At 37.2% G+C, this 27,733-nt stretch overlaps 2 protein-coding genes across 3 annotated transcripts in view; one reads left to right on the top strand and one right to left on the bottom strand.

Annotated features, from left to right (window-relative positions):
• Positions 1–17,086, top strand: part of LOC146542213 (guanine nucleotide-binding protein subunit alpha-14-like) — a 64,554-nt gene extending 47,468 nt beyond the window's left edge. The window contains exons 5-8 of the mRNA XM_085214068.1: positions 14,559–14,677; positions 15,531–15,700; positions 15,879–15,880; positions 16,778–17,086. Coding sequence (XP_085070194.1) covers positions 14,559–14,677; positions 15,531–15,700; positions 15,879–15,880; positions 16,778–16,993 — 507 coding nt within the window. The 3' untranslated portion in view covers positions 16,994–17,086. The remainder of the gene's footprint in view (positions 1–14,558; positions 14,678–15,530; positions 15,701–15,878; positions 15,881–16,777) is intronic.
• Positions 17,087–21,676: 4,590 nt separating this feature from the next.
• VPS13A (vacuolar protein sorting 13 homolog A) overlaps positions 21,677–27,733 on the bottom strand; it is a 94,563-nt gene continuing 88,506 nt past the window's right edge. Inside the window, exons 69-72 of one of the 2 annotated variants that reach the window (XM_085214163.1) lie at positions 26,352–26,437; positions 25,559–25,682; positions 24,344–24,418; positions 21,677–22,642 (exon numbers count right to left, since the gene is read on the bottom strand). In XM_085214163.1, coding sequence (XP_085070289.1) covers positions 22,592–22,642; positions 24,344–24,418; positions 25,559–25,682; positions 26,352–26,437 — 336 coding nt within the window. In that variant the 3' untranslated portion in view covers positions 21,677–22,591. Of the gene's footprint in view, positions 22,643–24,343; positions 24,419–25,558; positions 25,683–26,351; positions 26,438–27,733 lie in introns of those variants that run through there. The other variant, XR_014880651.1, reaches the window with a different exon arrangement.

Genomic DNA, 27,733 nt, shown 5'->3' with positions numbered 1-27,733 from the left:
TTAGGCATTCATTTTTAACAGGATTTTATGTCTAAAGCCACAGAGGTAAATAGGATGAGAAAAATATGGATTATAAATGTCACATCTTTCAAGTACAGCACTCTTACACTGAATAAACTATAGACACTGAAAATACTGATTAATATGGAAGTAGCATGGAATTCTTCAATTTTCATAAATATAAAATATTTCTTGACTTAAAACCCCATGGCACTCAGTCTGAAAATTTATGCGACAAGTCATTTAGAAAGAAAAAGATATTGTTTCTGTCCTGTATGTGTAAATAAAATGTTCTAATAAATAATAAGTAAATCATGACCTTTGTCTTTGTTACAAGCAGTGTTTAATTCATGTTAATGTGTAAAGCTAAAGGGAGGAAATGTATTACATGAACTGCAAGGCTCAGAAGGGAATAAATAAATTATGAGAAGTGGTTAGGCATGCTCTTTGTGAATAATTTCTCAGTGTTTTGCCCAGAAGCTCTGCAACATGGGAACACAGAAATTCTTTTACAGAGCTAAGTAGAACATATGATTTAAATTTTCACAGCTTTTGTTCTTCCATTCATTTTGTATCTCTTTACAATAGCAATTTCTCTTGAGGATAGAGGAGATTAAGTTCCTCATTTTTTCATCATAGTAAATTTTACTTGTTGTTGTAAACTGTTATCAAAATGGACAGACATTTAAGATGCATCTTTTGTCCTGTCCATATTGATGCCAGCCCGGATTTTTCAGGTAGTGCAACTTTGCTCGTGTTTTTTTGTTTTTGTTTTTGTTTTAATTTCCAGTATTTTCCTCAGGATATCTAAGATAGTCAAGGTATTATGAAGAAATCGAATTACTGTTTGCTAGAGACTATAAGTTCGGATTATTTTTTATTAAAATAAAAGATTGTTCTAGGAATTGACATGAGAGAGCAGAACTCTGTTGTACAGTGACACTGCTGATAAAGTCAGTTGTGAGGATATTTGCTTGTGTAGCTGGTTGGAGACACTACAGCCTCAGTATCTCTTCAGTTAGAGGATCTCATTACTCAGCAGTACAACGAAAAGAAATCTCATTCATTTTCTCTTCAAAATTCAAAAACAAAATGTAGATTTCTCTGATTTCCCATATTTAAGCAGATGAGAAAAAAGAAGAAACTAGACTTCCATGGCTATGGATTTATAAAAGCCCAGTGGAGGGTAACAAACAGGCAACATCTCTCATGAAAGTGTTGAATTAATCATTTTATTAAAGTCTAATTAGTGTATTAATCACTTAAGCTATGTATTTAATAAATGAAATGGAAGCTGAAAATGTACCATAATCAGAGCTTGGCTAGAGAAAGACTAGTAAATGATCTTATTAACAGAAGTCTAACAAACTCAAACAGGCACAACTGTAATATTTGGAGCTTGCTTTTCTGCTGGTTACTAGAATGAACATTGTCTGGTGCCCTACAAGAGCAGGAGGAGTTAAAGAGGAAGCAGTTCACATTGGTATAAGGCACATGATGTTCATTTGGGCTGTGAAATGTCTGAACCTCTGCACAGATTAATCTCTTTGCGCAAGGATATGTTATACTTGGCAGTTTTCACCTGCTGTACAACGTGATATACCCATACAATACTACAGAAGATAATATCCAAGGAATTCACTTCAGCAAGGAAATCAGAGAGAGCTAAGCAGCTTGGCTTGGTGAGGAAGCACGTTCTTCCAAGGACACTGTCCTTAAAAACAATCCTTAGCAATGGGTGAACATAAAAAAAAAAAAAAAAAAAAATCAGAAAAAAAAGTTCATTTTAGTTGAGATAGCAGCAGCATCTGAATTAACTAAATCTACAAATGTGGACTGGAAATTTGGTTAAGCAGATTGTTATATATTGAAAGATATCTAGTGCTTCCTGTGTTTAATTTTTTGTTTTAGATGTTATGCTTCTGCATTACTTCATAATGAAGCAGGCATTTGGAAGAACCAGCCCAGTGTATAGTGCAGTATAACTAAATTGCTAACTCTAAAATGTGAGGTGGCAAAGACAGTGTCATAAAGTAAAATATAGTTTTGAAAATCATCTACCACTGGCAGGTGAGACTCAAATTTTCTTGAAGATAATATTTTATTTGACTAGTACTTCAATATCTCCATGTATACTGAATTAATATGTAATTTTTTTACTGTGAGATAATATCCACATTTTACTGTGTTTCATGTTATGAACTGAGAACTGAGGAAAAAAAAAAGACAAAAGACAAATTTATCAAGATCCTCTGTGTCTAAAGGAGGCTGGACTCTGATACAGTGCAATTGAAAACACAGGGCCATCTTTTACAATTTAGAGTAGTTATATTAGTCATATTCTCAATAATTTTCTTACTGTTATGCAGGATACTTAGTCAGCCATATCTAGTGAAGCTGTGTACATCTTAAAAATGCATACCAAAAATAACTGTCCACATTTCAAAACTATTTCTGAAAATAGTTTGTTGCATGTAAATATTAGTGGGACAGGAAGTAAATTCTTCAGATGTGAAGTGGCTTGTAAAATACTTATAAAATATTCAACAAGATTAAAAAAAAGTGAAGAATGGTGGATGTATGTTCTATGTCATTACCAGGTACTGAGTGATTATGGAGATGCAGGATTGGGTCCTGAAAGAATTCAGAAAAAATGTACAATATTTTTTTCCTCTGTTCAGCTGGCCAAAAGTCCCATTTCCTTAAGATTTTCTTAACACAAAGAATTCCAGGGTATGGTACATCTCTTGTTATTTTAATACATGTCTTAGGAATAAAATATAATGTGACTTCATTCAAGGTGCCTGTTGATAGCTTGTGAGGATGTCAACGGTTTACGGGCTGGTTCGGTCCGGTTCCGTGACTAGAAGGGCGGAGGGATCTGCGGATCCCCCGGAAAAGGAAAATAGGGGACCCCGAAATAATTGAAAACAGCGGCAACAATCTGAGGTGAAACAAACTAATTTACTAAATATAGTGTCAGCAGAATATAAGGAGAGAGAGAGTGTGTGTGTCTGGAAGATGGATCGGCCTCACCACAACGCTGAGATGAGAAGTGCTGTACAGTTGAGCCGATGAAGAAGCGCAGGCAGAGAAGCGCAGGCAGAGAAGCGCAGACGGAGAAGTGCAAGCGAAGCAGCGCAGGCAAAGAAGAGAACATCAGGTGACTTTGCCGGGAGTTATATCTCCTTGCTGACCGCAAAGTCCCCTGGGGAAATGTAGCTCTTCTTCTCCTCCGGACAGGCACCCGGAACTTGAGCATCAGCAGTCAAACACCCAGTGTATTGCATGATGTTATGATGTGGAATACTGATAATGAAAAATCATGAAACCATGACATTCCACCCCTTATTCCACATCACTACATCATGCTTAATATATACAAACAAAATATAAACACACGCACAAGGAATTACTGACCGCACTCCCTCAACTTCAAGTTCCCTTGTGGTACACATTGAACATCCCCGTTTTCCTGCATCACCCACCAAGTGGACTCCGGTCCCTGGGCAAAAACAGTTCCACGAAGAGGTTTGTCCTTTTCAGAGGCTGGAATAACCCAAACTGCCTTTCCCAACATGTTCTTTACATGTACAACAGGGACTTTATCTCCCTCTACGGTATGTAGGGAGCTGGACTGGGTTGGACCATCACGATTGATAGATCCTCTGGTATTGACTAACTAGGTGGCTTCTGCCAAATGCTTCTCCCAGTGCTTAAATGTACCGCCTCCCATTGCTTTCAGCATCGTTTTTAACAACCCGTTTTATCGTTCAATCTTACCTGAGACTGGTGCATGGTAGGGAATATGGTAAATCCACTCAATACCATGACCTTTAGCCCAGGTATTTACAAGAGAATTTTTAAAATGAGTACCATTATATGACTCAATTCTTTCTGGGGTACCATATCGCCACAGGACTTGTTTCTCAAGACCTAATATGGTATTTCGGGTGATAGCGTGGGGTACTGCATAGGTTTCAAGCCACCCAGTTGTTGCCTCCACCATGGTGAGCACATAACACTTTCCATTGCGAGATCGTGGCAAGATGATATAATCAACCTGCCATGCCTCCCCATATTTGTACTTTTGCCATCGCCCTTCCTCCCAGAGAGGTTTCATTCTCTTGGCTTGTTTAATTGTGGCACACGTGTCACAGTTATGAATGATTTGCGCAATAGCATCCATAGTTAAATCCACCCCTCGGTCTCTAGCCCACTTATATGTCGCATCTCTTCCTTGATGGCCTGAGGTCTCATGGGCCCATCGGGCTAGAAATAATTCACCCTTATTCTGCCAGTCCAGGTCTATTTGAGCCACCTCAATTCTGGCAGCTCTGTCTACCTGTTGGTTATTTTGCTGTTCTTCAGTAGCCCGACTCTTGGGCACATGGGCATCTACGTGACGAACCTTTATAACCATATTCTTTATTTGGGCAGCAATATCTTTCCACAGCTCAGCAGCCCAAATAAGTTTACCCTTTCTTTGCCAGTTGTTTTGCTCCCACTGCTGTAACCACCCCCATAGAGCATTTGCCACCATCCATGAGTCAGTGTAAAGATAAAGCATTGGCCACCTCTCCCGTTCAACAACATCCAAGGCCAGTTGGACAGCCTTTACCTCTGCAAATTGGCTCAATTCTCCTTTTCCTTCAGTGGTCTCTGCAACTTGTCGTGTGGGGCTCCACACAGCAGCTTTCCATCTGCGGTGTTTCCCCACAATACAACACAATCCATCTGTGAATAGGGCATATGTCTTCTCATTTTCTGGTAGTTCATTATATGGTGGGGCCTCTTTAGCACGTGATACCTCTTCTGCTGGCGGTGTTCCAAACTTTTTACCTTCAGGCCAGTCCATGATCACCTCTAGGATTCCTGGACGGTTGAGATTCCCCATCCATGCTCGCTGCGTAATCAGCGCAATCCACTTACTCCAAGTGGCATCAGTAGCATGACGGGTGGAGGGACCCTTTCCCTTAAACATCCAGTTCAGCACTGGCAGTCAGGTGCCAGAAGGAGCTGTGTTTCTGTACCGATTACTTTGGAAGCAGCCCGAACCTCCTCATACACGGCTAAGATCTCCTTCTCAGTTGGAGTGTAGCACTCTTCAGACCCTCTGTACGCCCGACTCCAGAATCCCAGGGGTCGGCCTCGGGTCTCTCCTGAGGCTCTTTGCCGCAAACTCCAAGTGGGACCTTTCTCTCCAGCAGCAGTGTAGAGGATGTTCTTCGCATCCTGTTCCATCCGTACTGGCCCCAGGGCCACGGCACAGGCTATCTCTTGTTTAATCTGCTCAAAAGCCTGCTGCTGCTCAGGACCCCACACAAAATCATTCTTCTTCCGTGTCACCTGATAAAGGGGGCTTACAATGAGGCTGTAGTTTGCAACATGCGTTCTCCAAAAACCCACTACGCCCAGGAACAATTGTGTCTCTTTCTTATTAGTGGGTGGAGACATGGCACTGATTTTGTTGATCACATCTGTTGGGATGTGACAACGGCCATCTTGTCACTTTATACCTAGGAACTGAATTTCCTGAGCAGGTCCTTTCACTTTGCTTCGCTTAATAGCGAAACCAGCACGCAGAAGGATCTGGATTATTTGCTCTCCTTTCTCAAAAACTTCCTTTGCTGTGTTGCCCCACACAATGATGTCATCAATATACTGGTGCTCAGGAGCACCTCCCTGTTCCAGTGCAGCTTGGATCAACCCATGGCAAATGGTTGGGCTATGTTTCCACCCCTGGGGCAAATGATTCCAGGTATACTGAATGCCCCTCCAGGTGAAAGCAAACTGTGGTCTAGATTCTTTGGCCAAAGGAATGGAGAAAAAGGCGTTAGCAATATCAATGGTGGCGTACCATTTGGCTGCTTTTGACTCCAATTCATATTGGAGTTCTAACTTATCTGGCACAGCAGCACTCAATGGGGGTGTGACTTCATTCAGGCCACGATAGTCCACCGTCAGCCTCCATTCTCCACTGGCTTTACGCACCGGTCATATGGGGCTGTTAAAAGCTGAGTGAGTCTTGCTAATCACTCCCTGATTCTCTAGTTGGTGAATCAGCTTCTGAATGGGGAGCAAGGAATCCCTGTTGGTGCGGTACTGCCGTCTGTGCACCATTTTTGTAGCAATCCGTACCTGTTGCTCTTTCATTGTAGCAAGCCCATGGCAGATGGATCTTCTGACAGGCCAGGCAAAATAGACAACTGCTTAACACCTTCTGTGTCTACAGCAGTTATTCCAAAGACTCATCGATACCCTTTGGGATCCTTAAAATATCCCCTTCTGAGGTAATCAATACCAAGAATACATGGAGCCCCTGGGCCAGTCACAATAGGGTGCTTTTGCCAGTCTTTACCAGTGAGGCTGATTTTGGCCTCCAACATAGTCAGCTCTTGGGAACCTCCAGTCACCCCATGAATATAAATTGGTTTTGTCCCTTGGTGACTCGAGGGCATTAGAGTGCACTGTGCACCAGTATCCACCAGGGCCTTATATTTCCGTGATTCTGATGTGCCAGGCCATCTAATCCACACAGTCCAATAAACTCTATTATCTCTTTCCCCCATCTGGCTGGGGGTAGGGCCCATCTATTTCTTACCTTCATTGTCTGCAGCAACTGGAGCAATCACCTTTTTGGAGAAGTTCACCTTGGTGGTTGATTTGTCTTGTAATTCTCTTACCCGTGCTTGAAGTACAGGAGTAGATTGTTTATGCCACTCCTTCATATCTTCTCCATGGTCACGTAGGTAATGCCACAAGGCAAAACGTGATGTGGTCTTACTGTTGTCACTTGCTCGAGCAGGAGAACGTCTTCTTTTGATAGCTGAGACATTGGATGCCACCAGCTGGGAGGAAATCAAGTTGATCAGTCCCTCCAATAGGTTGTTTTGGGAATTCTGGTCCCCATTTGATGTATCCGTTACCACCATGGATTTATCAGCTTCAGGCATAGTTGATAGTTTGTCTATTATATCTTCTTCTTTGTTCTCCATTCTGTCCAGCTTTTCAGCTACTTTTGTAATGGCGGAAACACAAGCTCGTAGAGGGCTTAAATGTAATTCAAAGTCTTGAAGTTTATTAACCAATTCATTTATAAGGGGTCTTCTTTCCCCTCTGCCATACATTGCTGCAAATGTGCTGGCTTACCTTTCTGGTGCAGTCTTTGTGAATGTACGCCACATGTTTGGTGTACACCTGACTCTCTCGAGATCATGCTCTTGGTCTGGCTCGTTAGGAATGAAATCGAGGCTATGTAGCATTTCCACCACAGCATATTCTCTTAAATAACAGATGCCTTCTTCCGTATCAGCCCATTTCTTTTTCTCAGGCATCAGATCGTCTTTGAAGGGGTATCTTTCTTTTACAGCTAACAACATCTGCTTCCAGAGGGTAAAGGCCTGGTTCTGGCATGTACTAATACCTCTGTCAATGGCTGAGTCCCTAGCAATGCCGCCCAGTTGGTGAGCTTCTCTACTATCTAGCCACACACTATTGGCCCCATTGTCCCAACATTGAAGTAACCAAGTGGCAATAGGCTCATTTCGGTGACGTGAGAAGTCTTTTCTCAGACTTCGAATTTCATTCATTTTCAGAGATCGATCAACAATGGTAACAATATCTTGCTCACCTAGACACCCAGTCTTTCAGGACTTCTTGTTGCCCTCATCGGCGTTGGTGACTGTGGTCTTACTGAGGGCCCCTCCCCTGGACTCAGGGGTGCTTCTTGTGGGTCTTGGAACCACTCCTCTGGACCTCTTTCCTCCTCTTTCTTCTCTTCTAAGTTGAGATTCGTTTCATTTTCCATCCTCTTACAGGGGCAACTGACATCAATTGTGGTGCTTTCTGTAGTTGATCAGGTTGGTCAGTTCCAATGCTCTCATCCTCCAGTTCAGCTTGGAGCCTGTCTCGTTCGATTATGAGAGTATCTAGCTCAGATCGGAGGGTGTCCTGTTGAGATTGAAGACTGTTGAGTTTGGATTGCAGGGAGTCTCTCTCAATTCGGAGGGCATCTCTCTCAGATTGGAGGCTGTTTCTCTCGACCAAGAGACTCTCTCGCTCATTTTGCACTGTTTCCCTGAGACTCTCCTTTTCAATTTCACAAACTCTCCCTCTCCAGGATATTATTGAATAAGGCCCGCTAAGCATTAGTCAGGCCCCAAATAATTTGGGCCTCCTCAGATCTTCCTGAGCCGCGACATTCCTGTCTCAAATATCTGTTTAAATTTTCAGGGTCTTTCAGGTGTTCTGGAGTAAAGTTCCGCAACACCGAAGATTTCCATCTCTCTAAAGTCTCCCCCAGGCCTCTCCACATTCCCTGCCACTCAGTATTTTCTGGTTTTGGGGCAGACTTCCTCAAAATATAATACATACTAATAATAAGTGAAATGGTGAGCAGTACATTCATGGAGATTAATAACGTGATCAGGTGAGCTTTGATTGAAAATCTGCATAAAGAGTTCAAAGGAGAGTCTGGAAACCTCCTTAGAAATCCCTAATCCTGCAAAATTAGCAGCTCCCTCTGGAATGGTATGCCACATAATATGCAGATGCCACATAGTTATTTCCATCAATGTTTTCAATTGACTATATATACTATTGCTCCATAGAGCAAAGTGGTGAACTTAATTAAGGCCCAGTATGTTTTTAGCATTAAGAAAGAAGAAACAGTAGCATGCAGCCCCTTAAAAGACAGTTTCAGTAGAGAAAGCATTTTTTTTCTTTTACAGAAGCAAGATAGCAAGGCTCAAAGTTTACAAATATCCTAGAGTATTGGCAGTCCGCCTGGACTTTTCAAGGTCACGCTTTCAGACAGTACTGGTGAAAGAGATAAACTTTCCCAATGAAGCTGTCTGAGAGCAGAGAGAGAGATTTTGTTCAAAAAGCTAAAAAGCAACTGTTGCCCGCATTCTCCACCAAGAATGTCAATGGTTTACGGGCTGGTTCGGTCCGGTTCCATGACTAGAAGGGCGGAGGGATCCACGGATCCGCGCCCTCGGAAAAGGAAAATAGGGGACCCCGAAATAATTGAAAACAGCGGCAACAATCTGAGGTGAAACAAACTAATTTACTAAATATAGTGTCAGCAGAATATAAGGAGAGAGAGAGAGTGTGTGTCTGGAAGGTGGATCGGCCTCACCACAACGCTGAGATGAGAAGTGCTGTACAGTTGAGCCGATGAAGAAGTGCAGGCAGAGAAGCGCAGACAGAGAAGTGCAAGCGAAGCAGCGCAGGCAAAGAAGAGAACATCAGGTGACCTTGCCGGGAGTTATATCTCCTTGCTGACCGCAAAGTCCCCTGGGGAAATGTAGCTCTTCTTCTCCTCCGGACAGGCACCCGGAACTTGAGCATCAGCAGTCAAACACCCAGTGCATTGCATGATGTTATGATGTGGAATACTGATAACCAAAAATCATGAAACCATGACAGAGGACATGTAGTTTCTTCTTTGTTCAGGTCAGAGCTCATTATGTCCAAAGTAATGCAGGGTTCACCAGGAATGGGAAACTGCCTAGAGGCCTAATGACATTATCTTATTTCAGGAAAAAAATTGTTTTTTGTTGACTTTATTAATGAGTAACAGGTATTTCAGATGTACAGAGGCCAAGCTGCTGGTTTGTCAAGAACTATTTGCAGAGAGATAAGAGGTAAATGTACTTGTGTTTTTATGAGGCAGTCCTAGGAAAAGAAAAAACATTTCTTTTTTTGAAGTACTCTTTGTTCTACCATGAAGTCTAAATAATCTGGGTGTGGGAATGTAAGAAAAAACTGTTCAGGGCAGCAGCTGTGGAGCAGGGGGAGCTGCTCAGAGCAGCAGCTGCGGAGCAAGATAAGCAGTATGAAGGACACCTTTTGAAGAACAAAGAACATCTTATGGCTCTGATTGGATAGCTTCTGTGTGAACGATTGAAGAGTGTTTTTGCAGAATGCTCTGCTAACGTGTATAAATAGCGTAGTGCTTAACAATAAAGTAGACTAATAGCTTTTAACCACATTGATGTTGGGACTCCTTCTTCAGCTGAGGAAATCCCAAAGCAGTCTGTATCAACAAGAGTTCCACATTTTAGATCAATTGAAAGGTTAGTGCTAAGCATTGGGCTGTGCAAAATAGAGATGCAGACATTTGGATCTGGGAATCTCATTACTTCCAAGGTAGGAAATCAAGGCATGGATGAATTTCCTATTCCTAGCCAGCTGCACTTTAATGTTATGTTTTGATTTGAGATGAACGTTATCTAATCACAACTTTCTGCCCTGAATTTTCTTCCTTTCTTTCAGGAATGTACACATAATGTACCTTAAGATAATTTTATTCACACTTTTCCTGAGTCACTAAAACTCTGACAGAACTCCTTTACAGTCAGTGGTGGAATATGTTTACAGATCATCTTAATATAAAAATCCCCTTCCCTAACAACATTCTCCCTAATTTAAACATACATTCAAATGGAGCATGATTTAGAAACACATCTTTTAATTCTTGAAACAGTTTTATTAAAATGTATTGTGGCTAATTCATGAGGCTTTTCTATTTTTTATTAACACAGGAAGAATTTGTAAGTATTATGTCTGGTTTCTAAGACAAGTATTTTGTGATAGCACAGTGTGCTTTGCTACTTTACTTCATCCCTTGTGATTCTTAAACCCATTGACTAATGTCAGTCAAATTTACAGATAGAGATCTCAAAGGTAATTAGGTTTTGACATGTATTGAGGAAAAGGATAAAGGAGAAAGTTGCTACATACATCTTCATACATACATCTAAGGGTTCATTCATACATACATACATCTAAGGGGTGTTATCACACAAAGAAAAATTACACATGCACTTAGCTTTGAACTTGATAGCATTACTTTTATGTCAAAAGCGAAGCTTCTGATTAATTTTACACACAACATTTCAATGATTACATTAGCAGGAAGCAATGTTTCGAGTCTGCAATCTTACTCCGTTTCTAGCAATACCAAAGGTTTTAATGCTGCATAAATTTTCTATGAGGATGAAATAAAAAAGTTAACTCATGTAAACATCTACTTACATGCTAGAAAAACGACGTTTTATGAGAGGCATTTTAGTTCTTCATTAGAGGGACTCTTTATCTCTCTCGTTTCTTCTATTTTTGTTCTGTTATTTCCATATGGGCTAGCTATGAATGCTTTGATAAAAATGTGAACATTTTTATTTTATTTTATTACTCACCCTGATCCAAATCTTTATTTTCTAAACATACTGAAGGTTAGTAAATGTGGGAAAGAATACAGGTGTACTTCATTCTTGCACACATTTTCCTAAAACTATTATTGATGGCAATAGGTAGTCAGAAGAAAAAGAAAACAGAACAAAACAAGAAACTACAAAATATTATAACCACCATTTCAAATGGAGATCATTAACTAAAGCTGTAACCCAAATATTTTTGCAGTGTGCAAAATAATACTCTCTGTCCAGAGAAGAAAAATGAACCAATTAAAAAACTCGATTATATTTGGGGATGTTATAGTAATAAATTTTGTTTTGTCTTTCACCCTAAATAATAGAAGTGTTGTAAATCTGAGGCTGGGAAGCTGCAAATTACATATGTAGACTTGTATATCTGTAGATGTACATGTCCACATATCTGTACTTCTGCAGAAGCCAACCCTTTTGTGTTTGCAGAAGTTTTCTAATATTTGCATACACGTGGATGCACTCTAAACTGTTATTTAACAAAAGGCTAACAAAGGATTAAGTGCAAACTATTTCATTTTGTGAAGAGCAAAACAAAGATCCTATGATTGTCTTTTTTTTTTTTTTAATGGGTATTCCATGAGGTTTTATGAAGGACCTGACTGTGAGGTCTTGTTTTTCAATCTTTGCCAAAAGTTGTATTGCCAACTACAGTCTGGGTGGTGGTTTGTCTTGGTATTTTTGCAGTTGTGTTATTTAGCCTTTCTTTGCTTACTGCTAGCCAGCATATTGTTTATCATCTCCATGATAACTGTGGACAGGGGATGGACTAATTATGAAACAATGACAGAAAAAAAGTTCCTACAGGCTATGGGTGCGGATGGAATAGGATCAGGAATAACAACACAATAAAAGTTCATAGTAAGTGGTTGATGTACAACCAGGTTGATATCTATTCATCACTGCTATTTGAAAATTTTTAATCTTCAATTAAACTTACTGTTCCTATCCAGTTATCCAGACTATGACTGCATCTCTTTTCAAACACATAGATATATTATGAAAGCTGCATAACAGGAGGACAGGAGGCTGCAGAATAAGCAAAATTTATCTTTTGCCTATAATATTCTAAATATTTAAGTCATTAAGTTCTACTGCTTTCTTGTATTTCTTAATTTTCTTTTTTCAAAATGTTCTTTCACTTGGAAATTGAAGCCAATATAAACACATTTAACTTTTGTCTCTTCGGTCACTGTTAGGAGATAGCAGCAATAACAGCAGTGTGTACGTTTTGTGTTCAGACCAGCCAGTAGTTAGCTTCCTCTTCTTTAATTTTAAGTGTGGTTTGTTCATGTTCCATTTCTTCTGTATTCAAAATATGCAAACAAAACTGTCATAGGTGATTTTGTAGCTCCAAATAGTTCCAATGTACATTGATAGTAGAGGCTTAGATTTGAAAAATACCATTCATGCCTCTGACTGAGGGAACTGTATTTTCCATTATGTGTAGTTCAGCATAATTTAGCAAACGGTGGACTTGCTAGTACGGAGTAGTTGACTACTTGAAACATCTGGGTTTGCCTTGATTCCATTTTAAATAATGTTCAACAACAATCCAACAGAATTTGAAGTTCATATATCTTATCAGCAAAACTTAAGATGTTTTTTAAAATCAGTTATTTCCACTAAAACAAAATATGGCCTGGGAACAGCAGTTTAGTGGCTTCTTTTCCTCACTGTAATGAACTATAAAATCCTAGGGCTTTTTCTTTTCCATTTTATGATTTCTCATTCTATTACTTTAGAAACAAATGCATCCTATTTATTATCTCAAACTAGAAAAAAATAAAATGAAAACAAATGCAGATGTGGCTCTAGTAAACCACAGTGAATTCCAAAACACATTACATCATTCTCTGAAACGCTAAATTTGTGGGCTTAACTACAGCGTGAGAATAAGGAAAGTATTCCTATGTACTCTACATTGAGGGATGATCTGTATTTGAGAACCACTGAAGAAGTAGAGATGGATAAAGATAAAAACCATGCGGTTTTCAGTGATGCCAACTTCCTGTTCACAAACTCCCGAAGTACCTAAATATGTCATGACAAATATCATCTTCCTGAAGCAGCATACACCTCCACTGGAAGTGCTTGTAACTTCTGATATGGAATAGCCTCTTTGTGTCCCTTCCTGTGAATAAATTACTGCAGCTTCCACCTATTACGATGGCTGCTCTGAAAGTAACATCTCCTATTTTATTGTGTTGTCCCGTCATGTCAGAGGCAGATGGTGGTGGTATGGCAGCAGAGACTGAACCTTCCCACCAATACTCCAATACACACTGTTGTTGTGTGATGTATGGCAGAGGAGGGGCAGTCTGACAAAATGATATCTGACGTGGAAGTGCACATGAAGCAAAGGTGTGCCCTTGGAAAAAGTATAAGCATATTTTATTTTTTTGTGCCCAGCTGAGGGACAACTGGGCTCAACAGGAGGAGAATGCACTGATATTCTCTTTCTTTCACCAAAGAGAAAGAGGGAATCAATGCTTAAATTTGGTTTCTGCTACGATCACCTTGAACAATTTGGAATACAGTTTACACTACATTTTACACTGTAGGCCATGGTAGCATTTTTGGGTGATCAAGTGTTGCCTTCTAGTGTTGTGAAGGTAGATTGCAGATGAGTAATCTGCATCAGTTCCTTGTGTATGACTTCCTCACACTCTGCTCATTTATTTCAGCACAGCATTGTCATCTTAGAAGTTAATGCCATCTATATATGAAAAGCACAAGAGGGCTAAGGGGGGCTAAGTTAAGAATGATGGCACGGGCAGAAGAGAAACTAAATGCATCATCTTCTACATAAAAATATATAAGGTTGGTGCATTCATGTGTGCAATGCATTAACTGTTCTTCTGAATCCTATCCAGCAGCCTTTCACATTTGTGTGCAATATTAATAGCACATGTGAAATGCCAGGAGATAGAAAAAATGTTGATAAACAATTGCATTACAACAAGGATTGACGTGTGTTTTCAAATCTTAGCTATTGTGATTACTTTGAAGTAATAGCAAAGATTATACAAATAAAGTTCATCATCTGGAGCATAAGATGATTTTCTATACAACATTTGAACTTTTATTTTTTTTTTTTTACTATTCTGTCTGAATCATAAGTGTAGCTGTCAAGTAAGTTAAAGTTTTTATAGTTTTTATGCCAGCAACAATTGTTCTTACGCCAATAGAACAAAATGGAATTTCTGTTCATTTGCTTTTGTGGGGAAGTTACTGTACTGCTGATCAGTGCTCTTGTTTTGAATCTATTTAAATTATGTGAGTACATTAATCTTGCTTCTGTTGTGTATTTAACTTTTCACTTATCTTACTGACATTGATTGTATTGCTATGCCCTCATTTGTGCCAACTCTGCAAGGCATTCTTAGAGTGCCAACTACAGGAATTATCAAGCACCCTTTTGATTTAGAGAATATTATATTTACGTAAGATTACTTGTTGAATGGTTCAGCATGCAGTAATGAGAGTAGTTGCTGAAACAGTACTTCTAAGGTCTTTAAGCTTTCACTTTCAATTAGTATGGTATATATTTTCAGAACTTTGCTGATTGGATTTAGACTTCAAATTTCTCACGATAGAAAGTATTTCAAAACATAATTTTTTTAAATTTACTCTTCATGAAAAAAGCTATTCAATTCAAACAGCCCAATCACTGTGTATTTCTATTTCTTTAATTAGAAAGTCTGAAATGGAGGAGAGGGAGGTGAAGAAGAAAGCCATTTTAATAAGATGTTAAGTCATATCAGAATATATTTTATTTCTCTTTTAATCTAACAGTTACTACCTCCCAGAACTGAGTATTCTAGGAAACATTTTAGTTAAATAGGTCCATCAGATTTTATCTGGGCTGTCTATAAAACCACAGAATTTTGATGTGGAAGTAAGATATTTGTGAGAGATTTGATTGTTGAGTTAGGAGATGTGATTACACCGTTCCAGAGGAGGAACAGAAGGGATATTGGATTTGGAGGAGGATCAAAATGGTCCATGTTTAGGTCCACTTTTTTAAAAATATCTACCAACAGAGAATAAAATGACACAATATTTTGTATTTTGTCACAAGTAGCAGTGATGCTTTGTACACATAAACTGAAGTGCAGTGAATATTGCTGCACTTTGGCAAATCAGTGAAGTTTATATATTAAACATAAGAGTGCTAATATACAATATCTATGGTTCAAGTGTATTTCAGGTAGGCAAGCTATTACAAGGCCTTGGAGTATATTGAAAGTATCTTATGAAAATGACTAATACATTGACTGCATTTCTTGTTAATAGGATGCTGGATGTAGGTGGCCAAAAGTCAGAAAGAAGGGAATGGATTCATTGTTTTGAAAGTGTTACTTCTATCATATTCTTAATGGCATTAAGTGAACATGATCAAGTATTGGCAAAATGTGACAGAGAGGTTAGAACCGGGTGTATCTTTGTTACGTACAGGAAAAGAGGTGAACTCTGTTAAGAAAGACAGAATTTTATGTCTTATTATTATTTGTACACACTGGAACTATATTGGGAAGTTCATGAAGCAGTCGTGAAGTTATATTAAAATAGCAGCCTGCCTGAAAAAAATGGAATCTACCTTAAAATTAAGCACAATCTTAAAATGTTTTAAACATGTCTCAGATGTATGAAAATGAACATCAGCATTATTCTAAACAAGTAAAATTCCTTTAATAATCATTCTTTATTAAAATCTCAAGCACTTCAGAATAAATCTGTGCATGAATTAAAGAGAATGAAGACAAAGTAAATTGAAATTCACCTCCTTTCCAAGGTTAGAAAATGTAAGAAGAGTTATCCCATCTGCTTTAGAATGCCATCAGCAGAGGCCAGATGTTGCAGGGTGCACTGCTAAGAACAAAATAGTATACAATTAGGGAAAAGCATATGGATGGAACAATGTTACTTTTTGTAAAGGTTGCTTTCCCTCTTGAAAGTTAGCAAATTCCTTCAAATGTTCTGCACTCTTAATACTGCTTGAACTCTGAAGTCCCCAAACACTTTACAGATTATTTTCCTCAAGATCTGTTTGAACTGTAAAAAGCAAACCTGACTTCACTTGCTGAAGGGTTATCTATTGCAATTTAAAAATGAATCTTCAAAGATTCATGTCATCTTTTGATATATAATCATAGGTGACTAAAAAGTCTTATTTTTAATCCCACCATCATTGACATTTTTTGTTATGTTTACTTTGGACATTAGGAAAAAAGTTAAATAACAAAGTGGCTACCATCGCATATTTGTCCAGGAACTTCAACCAGCAATCTCCTAATAAGTTGTTCCTTATGTCTCTCTTGAAACAAACAGGATGATTATTAGTATGGCTGAGTACTTATGCTCTTGTCCTTTAGCTGTGTTACAATATAGAATCATTGAATGGATTGTTGTTTTAAAGTACACATAGCTTTCTCAGCTTCCTTCTCCTTGCTTAAGACTTAGAATAGACAGTTGAATGTTCAATTAGCCTGTTCAATACCACCATGTGTTTCTTTCCTGATGTGTAGTTTTTAGCTGCTTAGAAGCACCAATCATATTTTCGAGCAGGACCTGAGGAAGATGTCAAAGCTGCAGGAGACTTCATTTTGAAGCTGTATCAGGATCAGAATCCTGAGAAGGAGAAGGTCGTCTACTCCCACTTCACCTGCACTACGGACACACAAAATATTCATTTAGTCTTTGCTGCTATCAAGTACACAATCCTGCAACTAAACCTGAGGGAGGTCAATCTGGTTTAGATTAAAAACGTGTTTGCATCCATAAGGTGTGATTTACCGAAAACACAGCCTGTGCTGTTGACTGAAAAAGAGGTGTCTTATAAATTCCAGAGAGAGAGGATGTTTTTATATTTACTGAAATATGGATCAAGAGAAATATCAAGTCTGAGTTGGTAAGTTTACTTTTTAGCATATACATTTAAAATTCTATTTTCCATACTAGTTCTATCTGTGAGTTACTTTGTGACTGCTGTGGAAATTAAGATTATTTAAAAAAAAACACACAACTACATTGGTCTCCAGGCAGTATTTACCTTTTTTTCTTCCTTTTTTAAAATAATAATCATTTAACATCATAGCTTATCATTTTTAAGGCATCACTGGTAAGTCAGTATTATTTTAAGGAGCAAGATATTTTAAAATTGCTGTTCTAAGCAATGTGATTGAAAGACTAGGGTAAGGGTAAACCTATTAAACTTTTTAGAAGCGTTTCTTGATGGTTTTAATAGGCCAAGAACCATGGCATGTTCTAAGAAGCATTACAGAAGATTATTTATTCTGATTTTTACATAGCCTTGCATTTCTGTTTAGATGTCTAATAATAATAGTAGTGTACCATTTGTTGTTAAAGAATGACAGATTTGCATCTTGTAGGTACCCAATGGAATTTCCTATTTTGTTAAGGCAACAAGGGTTTCAACAGTAAGGTACGTATCTCAATGTTCAGTGCTATAGAGACTGGTGGATCACCCACATGACTACCTTTGGATAATCCAGTCCTTACATTCCTTCAAATCAACAAAGTAACTTTCACTATCTGCTTTTCACACATTGCATTTTCCCATCACTGAGTTGCACAGGCAGTTTTGCATGGATTAGAGAGAAGTAAAACTTCTCATCTAGAGATTTCCAGCCATCACTTCTCCACTCATTCAACTACAAACTTCTCCATTAATGATGGCAGCACCACTAATAGCTCAATCAGCTTTCTTTCTTCCAGTCAAAAATTCTCAGACAATGTCTAAAGACATTAGGCAGGCCAACTCAGCCATCTTGAAAACCATTTCTACCCATTGTATCATGGTAGTCACTGGCATTTAATCAACTAACTCAGGTGCACTCATAAGGGACTTGTTTTAGTACGACCTCCTGTTATTAGCATTCATTCTGCTCTAAAAACGTGCTTAGATTCTCTTAGACTTCTTGTCTTGAAATCTATGTATACTGAAGTTTTACATTACTGCAAAACTTCCAGTTAGAGAACACAAAAGGACTAAAATGCTAACTTTTTCTGGGGTAGCAGATTTAGTGGAGGAAAGCAATATATATAAAATATCCACGTGAATGAACTACTTGATTTCTGCAAAATTCTGGGAAAAAAAAGTCTACTTAGATTCTCAGCTTCATACCTCAGTCAAACCAAAGTTTGCTATCTGCCTGAAGAATACCTTGATGCCAGGAATCCAGTTGTTGGGTTTTGCTGGAGTACAAGCACAGCAGTGAGCTCACATGTTACAGGACCCATCAGTATGAGCTCTTATTTAACACTTTGCAAGAAACACTGTAAAGCATCTTTAAGGGCACTAATGAATATGTGAATCTGCACATATTACTCAATATGCATGATACATGAAATGAAAACCCAAAAAGATTAATAAACTTGGGAGAGAACCAGAAAAAAGAAAATTCAGATTCACTCCTTTTTGGCTGTCACAGTCCTATCATTGTGGCTGTTCTAAGCAGGCACATTTGCTTCAGTCTTTGGTGCATTACTCAGGAGATGAATGAACAAAAACAAATGGTGGGGACATTCTTTTGCGCCTTGTAGGAGAAAACTTAAAAGTGAATTTACTCCTTTGAAGTATTAAAACAAAACTTAGAATTCTTTTATCAGATTTGCCCTGCAAAGAAAACTTCTGTTTTAAAATCTTGTGTCTGCTGTGATTGGAATTTTAGATACTTAGATCTCTCTTAAGAGTCACAAAAGGAAAAATTGTGACAAAGATTGTGATTGTACTTCTTGTGTGCCAGATAGTAAAACTTAAGCTCTTAGATGATGCATATACGCACACATATATGACCAGGAAAGTCAAAAGGAATAACAACAACGGTCAAATCTTAAATGAGCAAAAAATGGGCAAATCTAAAGTAGGAAGAAGAAAAAGGTGTCAGTTATGTGCTAATTCATTCAGTTTTGGACAGAAAAGGATAAGGTTTTCAAGAATGTAATACACAAAATATAAAAACCTCCCTTTCAAGAGAAGATGATGATAATGCAAACATTTTCTGTATGAAAACTATAATACACTTTGTAAAATTTTATCTGCTTCATGAGACAAACATTTTAATTAAACTCATCCTACCAAAGGTAAAGATTATCATCTGTATTCTGCTTTCATTGAGATTGCTATAACAGAAGTTTATTCTGCTGTCTTGTCAAAAGTGGGATTTGATTTGTCAATTTCTACTCACCAAATTCTGAGTAATAGCATCTCTTGTAAGAAACAAAGAAACAACCCCCAAAACCACAAAACTATTAATGCGGTGTATAAGGAATAAGACAAAAACAATAATAACATTCTACTCAAAATTCAGTTTGCATTATTGAAGGTGGAGAAGAGGCAGGGTTGGGGCAGCAGGAAGGCAGGACGGAGGGCAGAAGCCAAAACGAAGTCATGCTCTGGAAAATGCATGCAGCTGAACAAAAGGAGATGCAATTTATTAGACTGTTGATTTTAGAACACTGCATAACCCAGTCACCTGCAGTGTTTGTCACCATCTTTGATTCTAAATTTGGTCACTCCTTCCAGAGAGGTAATTTAACCAGTAACAAAATAAGACTGAAAATCTAAATGACATTTTGAAAGGAACTAAGTTTGTGTAACATTTGTCTAGAATAGAAATGACTCTTCATTAAAGGCTATGGTATTCTTTTAGGCACAACAGTGGACAAATTAAATGCCTGTATTTTTATTTTCGTGGAGATTCCTATGTATATTTGCACATAAATGTTCTTTAAAAATTAATACATCTGTACTACATTCTTATTGGAAAAAAAAGACATTTTGTGATATGAATTAGGCACACCAGAGTCATCTCAAATAATCTGCAAAAAGCAATCCATTAAACTACACAGTAACATAACTGAATACCTTTCTCCTCTTCCCAAATTGGTTTACAAAGAGAAATTGAAGTCTACTGAAAAATGGCAAAATTCACTCCTGATTGTATAGAGAAAGCATAAGGAAAAAAACAAAGGAAAGGCATAAAATTAACAGAGTAGAAAAACTGAGCTATAGAAAATCACATTATCATAACATGCTGAGAGAAGGAGGGAGGCGGGGACGGGTTCTGTACTGAATTTTATACATTCTGGATGCTGATTGTACCAGTACACTTCGAGGTTTCTAATTCTCTTCTTAAAGCTTTCTGTTAGCACAGGAACTCAAAATAATTTATACTTTAAATTAAAGTTGAAAATTTGGGGGAGTTGTTATATTTTCCAGAGCATGAGCTTAACCACAGACACGCACATCTAGGATAACCCCTTCAACTTTAATGATTAAATTGTTCAAATACCACTGATGAACCAGCTGCAAATTCAGAAACAGGAGTTTGTGAAGAAAATAAAGACAACCATGCTAAGATGATGAAACATTGAAACAGAGCCTTTGTGAAGAGAAATTAGAATAAATTAAAGAATAAACAAATGGGAACATACCAAATGCTTGCTTGCAAGAGATGTCAGAAGTGAAAGTTCTGACATAGAAATGAAAGGTCAGATACAAAAGAGCTATCTGAGATATGTGAGAGGAAGAGGCAACTGTAAGTACCAAAGAACAAAAATCATGATGTTGTAGTCAATTGAACTATTACACCTACGATTAGCAGTCATAGATTAAAACAAAGAAACAACAAACAAACAAACAACAAACAACAAACAAACAACAACAAACAAACAACAACAAACAAACAACAACAAACAAACAACAACAAACAAACAACAACAAACAAACAACAACAAACAAACAACAACAAACAACAACAAACAACAACAAACAAACAACAACAAACCACATGTTTTGTCAACTAGTGACAATATTTATCTAAGGCAAATTATTATTTTGGCATGACTATAACCTGAGTTAATGGTCTTGGTATGTGTTTTTTTGTACAAACAACTGAAGACAGTCATTCTCATAGTACAGAATTCACTTTACAAATTATGGGAAAAAGTACATAAAATGTGTGTTTTGTAATCAACTACATGGTTACTCAATGTCTAAGTCAAGACTTAGAGTAAACTATAAAGCATGCTCATCATTTTAGATTTTACAAGAATGCAACAACTTGGATCTCTCCAGCACCACTAACGGTGTAGGAAGTATAAAATCTCCCACAGATAAACATTCCAAACAATTGTTAGGAAAGAATATTTTGGAAGTACATACTGTATATACCATTTATCTTGATGAATTTGAAAATGGGAACTTATGGAAGCCTTCATGTAACACTGCAGTGCCCCCTGTACTTTCTTATCATCTGCAGTAACCATTCATTCAGCAATACTATGACTAATACATCTGAAAAGTAAGCAGCATCACACACATTCTGGCTCTACCTGTTAAAGTTCAGCTGTCTAGGTAAGAAACAAAAGTTCCAGCGGACAAGAAGAGTTGAAAAAAGCAAATGTGAAATACTATATTTGTTATTTAATATAAATCTGACTTTATTAGTCCCTTGCTTAGCACACAATATCCACAGCAAATATTTTTGGTATGCAACAGCACTCTTATAACCCGAAGTCTTCCTTCTTCAGTTGCAGATCTGCTATGACTCTTATTTAGAATAACAAGCTTAAGTTCATATTTCTAGTGCAGACATATATTAATTATCCCCATTATAAGTTTCTGTAAACTGTTATATTTTCTCTTAATAACGATAAAGGTGCAACAACATTTCCTTGAGTAGGATACAAAAAAAGTTTACACTAAAAGTGATACTGTAATGAAAATTCTTTGTGACCCGGTCTATTCATTTACAAAAGAAAATAATATTTGGTAACTAAATAGCCACTCCAGTGATTAACTAAGTTCTGGTGAACAGATTCCGTATAGTTTGAGCTTTAAAACAGTGATAATTAAGTCAACACTTCCTTCAAAAGAAGTTTGAATTTCAACACAGGCTCAAGTTACAAGAAAACATAGAAAGAAACTCAATATTGATTTTCACAATGAAATGCAAATTATTTGTTTTGAACAGAGTCATAAGAATTAGTCCAGATTTCAGTTTCAGTGCCAAAAGTCACGGTAAAACAAATTCATATAAATTGTATTTTGAAAAAAAAAAATTTGGAATTTTGAGTTAAAAAAAAAAAAAAAGCTGAAACTTGGCAAAAAATTTTCATCACTAGAGGTTTGAGGGTTTTGAAAACTTAATGATAGCTTTCTTTTTATGATATATCCATAAATTGGTGTGACAATTAATTTCATCAATCATCTCCCTACTCTTTTTCATTTTATTTGTAAAATATTGCTGATACGTAATTAGTTCTTCTTGTTCAAGAGGAGTTAGAAGGTAGCTGCTCAGTACTCTTCATGTCTGGTGCTTCTCCATTCATTACGATTTCAGCTGATTCTCTCTCACTTCTTCCAATTTAGAAAGGATCCACTGTGGAGGAAAAGAAAAAAAAAAAAGAAAATGTATCCTAAGTAAAAGCCGTACAGAGAAGATGAAAAAGTTATTAGGATGACAGACACTTTACTATCTGTCATCTTCCTGAGTTTTAACGTTTTTCTGTTGTAGATGATAAACCCTTATGTTAGCACATGAAAAAGATAATGGCATATAGTGACATTGAAGCAGTGTCACTGAAGTGATCTCATACCCATTACTGAAAAACACACCAGTTTTATTTTTACCATTGCTAAAAGGCCTCAATTTCTTCTCTATATATCAAGCATAAGTGTAACATTTGTAGAAGTGAAAATGCTCAATGGCACAGAAACAACTATCAAAGACCTTTTTTTTTTTCTTTCCGTAGGTTAGATCCCAATACTGCACAATAATTTTTGATGAATCTGTTAAGTATTCCTTCACTATGATAGAATCACCATTCATACCAAGTCTATGTGACAGTGACCATTTTTAACTTCATACTTGCAGACCTGTTGGTTTCATGAAGTAGATAGGTCTTCCTAAAAAAGGTAAAGCTTTTTTTTGTTTGTTTTAAAGTACACACAGCTTTTCCAGCTTCCTTCTCCTTGCTTAAGACTTAGAATAGACATAATATGATGCACAAATTTGATTTTTGGTATTCTTCCTGGCATAGCTGAGGCACAGTTGGGATTCCCCTCCCACACACATTCCTGGGTCTCAGTTCAGTGTGGGGTCCTCCAGGACCTTGACAGTATTTGTGATGCTTTTTGAGGAAGGAGCCAAAAGATATCACTCAACTGTGGTTGTAAGCTACCCTTGTAAAAACAAAGGCAACTTAAGCTTGTTGAGAAAATGGAACTTTCACAGTATGCTTTGTATCCATATCCCACTGGTGTGTATAAATGCAAAATTAATTTATTGCTTGTGAAAATAACAATTCACTCTGATAGAAATAAGAGAACTTGAGCAAATCTGCTATTGTGTAGTTCTGGCAGCAGACCTGAACAAGTCTTCTACAGTGAAAATTAATGATGTCAAAATGAAGGGATCATGTAGAATGTGTCCAATAATGATAATGTGATGTATCGAATAAACTGCTTTATCTTCTACAAGGATTCTTGCTCATTCTTAAACTCTGGGGGCACTTCACCAATAATACTCTATCAAAATTTAATGTTATAGTTCATATTCTTGATTGTTTACTTTTGTTGGCAATACTGTTAAATCAGCCGTCTGGCAGACCAGTTGTAATTCCTAAGATTTAAGTGTAGGAAAGTTTAGTGTTTGGATTGAGTATTTCTGAAATTCAGTACCGAATAGATCATTGCTATTTCCATCTGTAAAGGCTGTGTGGAAACAGAAAGTCATTTCATGAAATTTGTGTTGAGTAGGCTAAAGAATTCCCTGTGCATTCTGGAGCACTCTTGTTTGTACTGAAAAACTTCAGTTCACTCGCAAATAAAAAGAAACAATCACATACCTCTTACCTACATTCCCAGAAACTTTGTTTCTGCATCTATCAAACAGACAATCAAGTGATTGAACTAATGTTCATCAGAGATAACAGGGAAATTATTCGTATTTTAAGAATGATGAGAATTTTCTAAGTATAATAAGGAACACGTTCCTTTCACAACTCAAGTTGAAGAACATTTTTTTCACTTTTTAAGCCAAATGTTACAAGGGATAACTGTGACAATATTTTGACTTTACCTTAGCATCCTCTGAACTTTTAAAGTTAATAATTTTTCCAAATTCTTTGGCATGGAACACAGACTTTACTCGTTCCTTAGAAAAAAAAAAAAGAAAAAGAATTATCAGTTGTTTTCTTTAAAATTGATAGGACAAGAAGGAATGGTTTTAAATGAAAAGAGCGGAATTAGATTAGATGTCAGTGGGAAGTTTTTCACATAGAAGTCAGTGAGGTGCTGGAACAGGATGACCTGAGAATTTCTGCATGCCTCACCTCCAATGGTGTTCAGGGTCAGGGCCGGATGCAGCCCTGGGCAGTCTGATCTAATTGGGAGGTTGGATGATTTTTCAGGTCCCTTCCAATTAAGCAATTCTGTGATTCTATGAAAATATGTAAGAACTACTCACCAATTATTTAATACTAAGGCAAATATAGTTCAGAGAGAACCATGTGTCTATTATACTAATCTGAGTATGTCACATCTTATGCACACACCCTGAAAAACTTTATTTTCTGCATAAAGACATAGGAGACTGGAACTGTCCAGTGGTAACAAACTTCTTTGTGCTATGGAGCCACCAAAGGCTGGGCTGTAAAAAAAAAAGTAGGAACAGATGGCAGATAATAGTATGTGTGGAGTAACATTCCAGTACTCCACATTAATAACTTTTCACTAGTCTTCAAGTCATTATTTGGGTGGAGATTCTACTAGTACTGATTTGCAAAAAGTGAACTCAGGTAGTGAAAATTGCATTATTACACACATGAAACTTAATGAAAGCAGGAAAAAAAGCCACACAAAAAAAAACTCTGTTAGGTAAGCTTGCTGATTCAGATTTCAGTTACTATCTCAGACAGAATTCAAGGAATTATTTTTTATAAGGAGTGTTGGCTCTGGTTCAGTTATCAGTGCTTAAATCTTTTATTACTTTCCACTGACAATTTACCAGGGAAACAAGGGCTTTGTTTGTTTCAATGAAAAGTATGAAATCTGGAAATTTTAAACAAACTGGCATATGTTAGCTAGAATACACCCGAGACTCAAGGAACAATTTCAGCTGCAAACACCAAGTCAGCATTTTGCTTCAAAATAGCCAGAAAATCGTAATCTAAGGGTTGCCAATGCCACTATTTAAACACCTTTCTCTAACTACATCTCAATGAGGGGAGATATCAGGAATTCAGTTCTTTAAACAAACACTAAAAGAAAACCAAATGCAATCAGGTTAACATACCTTTGCTTCAATGCGTAATCTCCTGCCGTCAACAATGAATGGTTCTTTTGTAAACTCATCATAAGTGTATTGCCACTCACATGTCAACTGTCCAAATGTTCCTTTTGTCACAAATAAGACGCCACTAGGAAACAAAAACAAACTCATACTTTAAAAATTAATGTAAAAAATATCTAAAGTTGTCAAGTTAACTCTAAATCCTCTAACTAGAGGCATCATTCTGAAACATTTCATGTCAAATTAGATATGACAACTCCACAGGATTGTTTCTGAAAGTCTGAATTTTGAATGCTCTCATTTAAAATAGTTTCATAGCAAAAGCAAAACAATATTTCTAGCTGTGTTTCTGCAAAAAGTTACAGACTTAATTTATGAAGGATACTTGATACTTAACCATTAAACATACATTGCTGACCTTCTGTTCCTAGATTATGCATTTTCCTTCATTATGCCAACATCTAAGACAATCTCACAATTCCACTGACCTCAGCCTTATCAGATTTATTTATAAATCTTGCTCAACTACAGAAATCACAAAACCAACAATCTTTTCATCTCCTTAAATAGAAAGCTTATCATGACACTCAAAAAACATACTCTCGTGCTGAACAGTGCTGCTGTGGAAGTGATTAACAAAACGCACACTAAGCGTGCCTTCCCCAGTATTCTATCCACATACGTAATGACACATGTCAAAGCAATGTTACTGATTAAGAATTAAGAATTAAGAAGACAGGCACATTTGTAATGATAGAGGTTTACGTACTTATTACTCATAGTAATTACTGCTTACCTCTTTGTCACCATTAACAGATCTGTACTGTTGACCATAGCATGTGCAATATATCTGAGTTTTGCAAATCTTCCATTTTCAATTTTCTAAGAGACAAATTTTTTATAGGGTGAGCATGCAAGTATAAACTAATGCGTTTATTATTTGTTTAAAATGTATTATGTCCCAGAAGAATAAGTTGTAACAGCATATACCACATACTCTTAAGTAAAAGGCTTCTTTCATAACTCAGAAAATGGCTAACAGATCTGTGATAGCTAATATTTACAATATGCAGAATTATTTGGTCCTTAGAAACGCAAGTATGCAAGCAGAAATCAATCCTAGCAAGAAGTGGCAAGGAACAACGTAATTATTACATATTTTTAGCACACTCCAAACTACCACTCATAAAATTCAAAGACAACACAAAAAATGGGTATAGTTAAAATATACCTAAGGAGACTCATTTTTTAATTTTTATGAGGAGTTGTCACGGAGTTAACTAGATCAATTTACACCTGGGTCAACTGCTTGGAAGGCAGCTATGCTCACCACTATACCACCAACGGAACAACTCCAAAACATTGGAGTCATTAACCCTGGGTTCAATCCATACATAACTCTGCAAAATCCTACTTGCCATACACACAATGAAATTTAAAGATGCATTTGAGGTGACACTTATCACTTCCATCTATTTTTTCATTTCTCCCTGAACTTGCTTATCTTAAAAAAAACCACATAAATAAACAAAAAAACACAATGTGTATTAATATTGTAGCTGAATATTCCTTACTAGGCAACCAATTTACAACACAGTGAAAGCAGATTAGTGGTTTGTTTTTTTGTTTTTGTTTTTTTTTTAAACAGAAACTTTGCAATTTTAACAAGACATGGCAAACAAGACATTTCTGACTTTCCAGGCAATTACTGATCAGGCTAGTGATCACATTAAGATCAGAGCATCTTGTCTGAGAGAAAGAACATCCTCAACTGCTTGTCTGCTTTCCATCTGTTATATTGGAAGTAAAAATAGATTTGTATAAACAAGTATGATTTAATAAGCAGCCAACTGTAAGCATATTGAAAACATAGGTTAGCTGTCACAATACTTAAAATGCCAGAACACTTAAAGAGTATTCTTTACCACTGTCAAGTGATAAAGACACTTTACTAAGTCTACACTAAGACTGGAAATCTGACAGCAGAGATAACTCCACTTGGCTAGTTTTCTAAAAATGATGCCTTCCCTCAAAGATGCTGAATCTTTCATTACTGAAATACAAGAACATTTGAGTAACAGGTTCCCTAAATAAATCTTTCCAGAAAGCCCATGAACAAATTCAAAATTCAGATTATTTTCCTGTCCCCATGCCTGCTGGGCTGCAAAATCATGACTA

Source organism: Meleagris gallopavo, chromosome Z, assembly GCF_905368555.1.
Source record: "Meleagris gallopavo chromosome Z, MGAL_WU_HG_1.1, whole genome shotgun sequence".
NCBI classification, from domain to species: Eukaryota; Metazoa; Chordata; class Aves; order Galliformes; family Phasianidae; genus Meleagris; species Meleagris gallopavo.
Note: the sequence above shows the minus strand (reverse complement) of the source record. Positions and strands in the feature narration are given on the sequence as shown.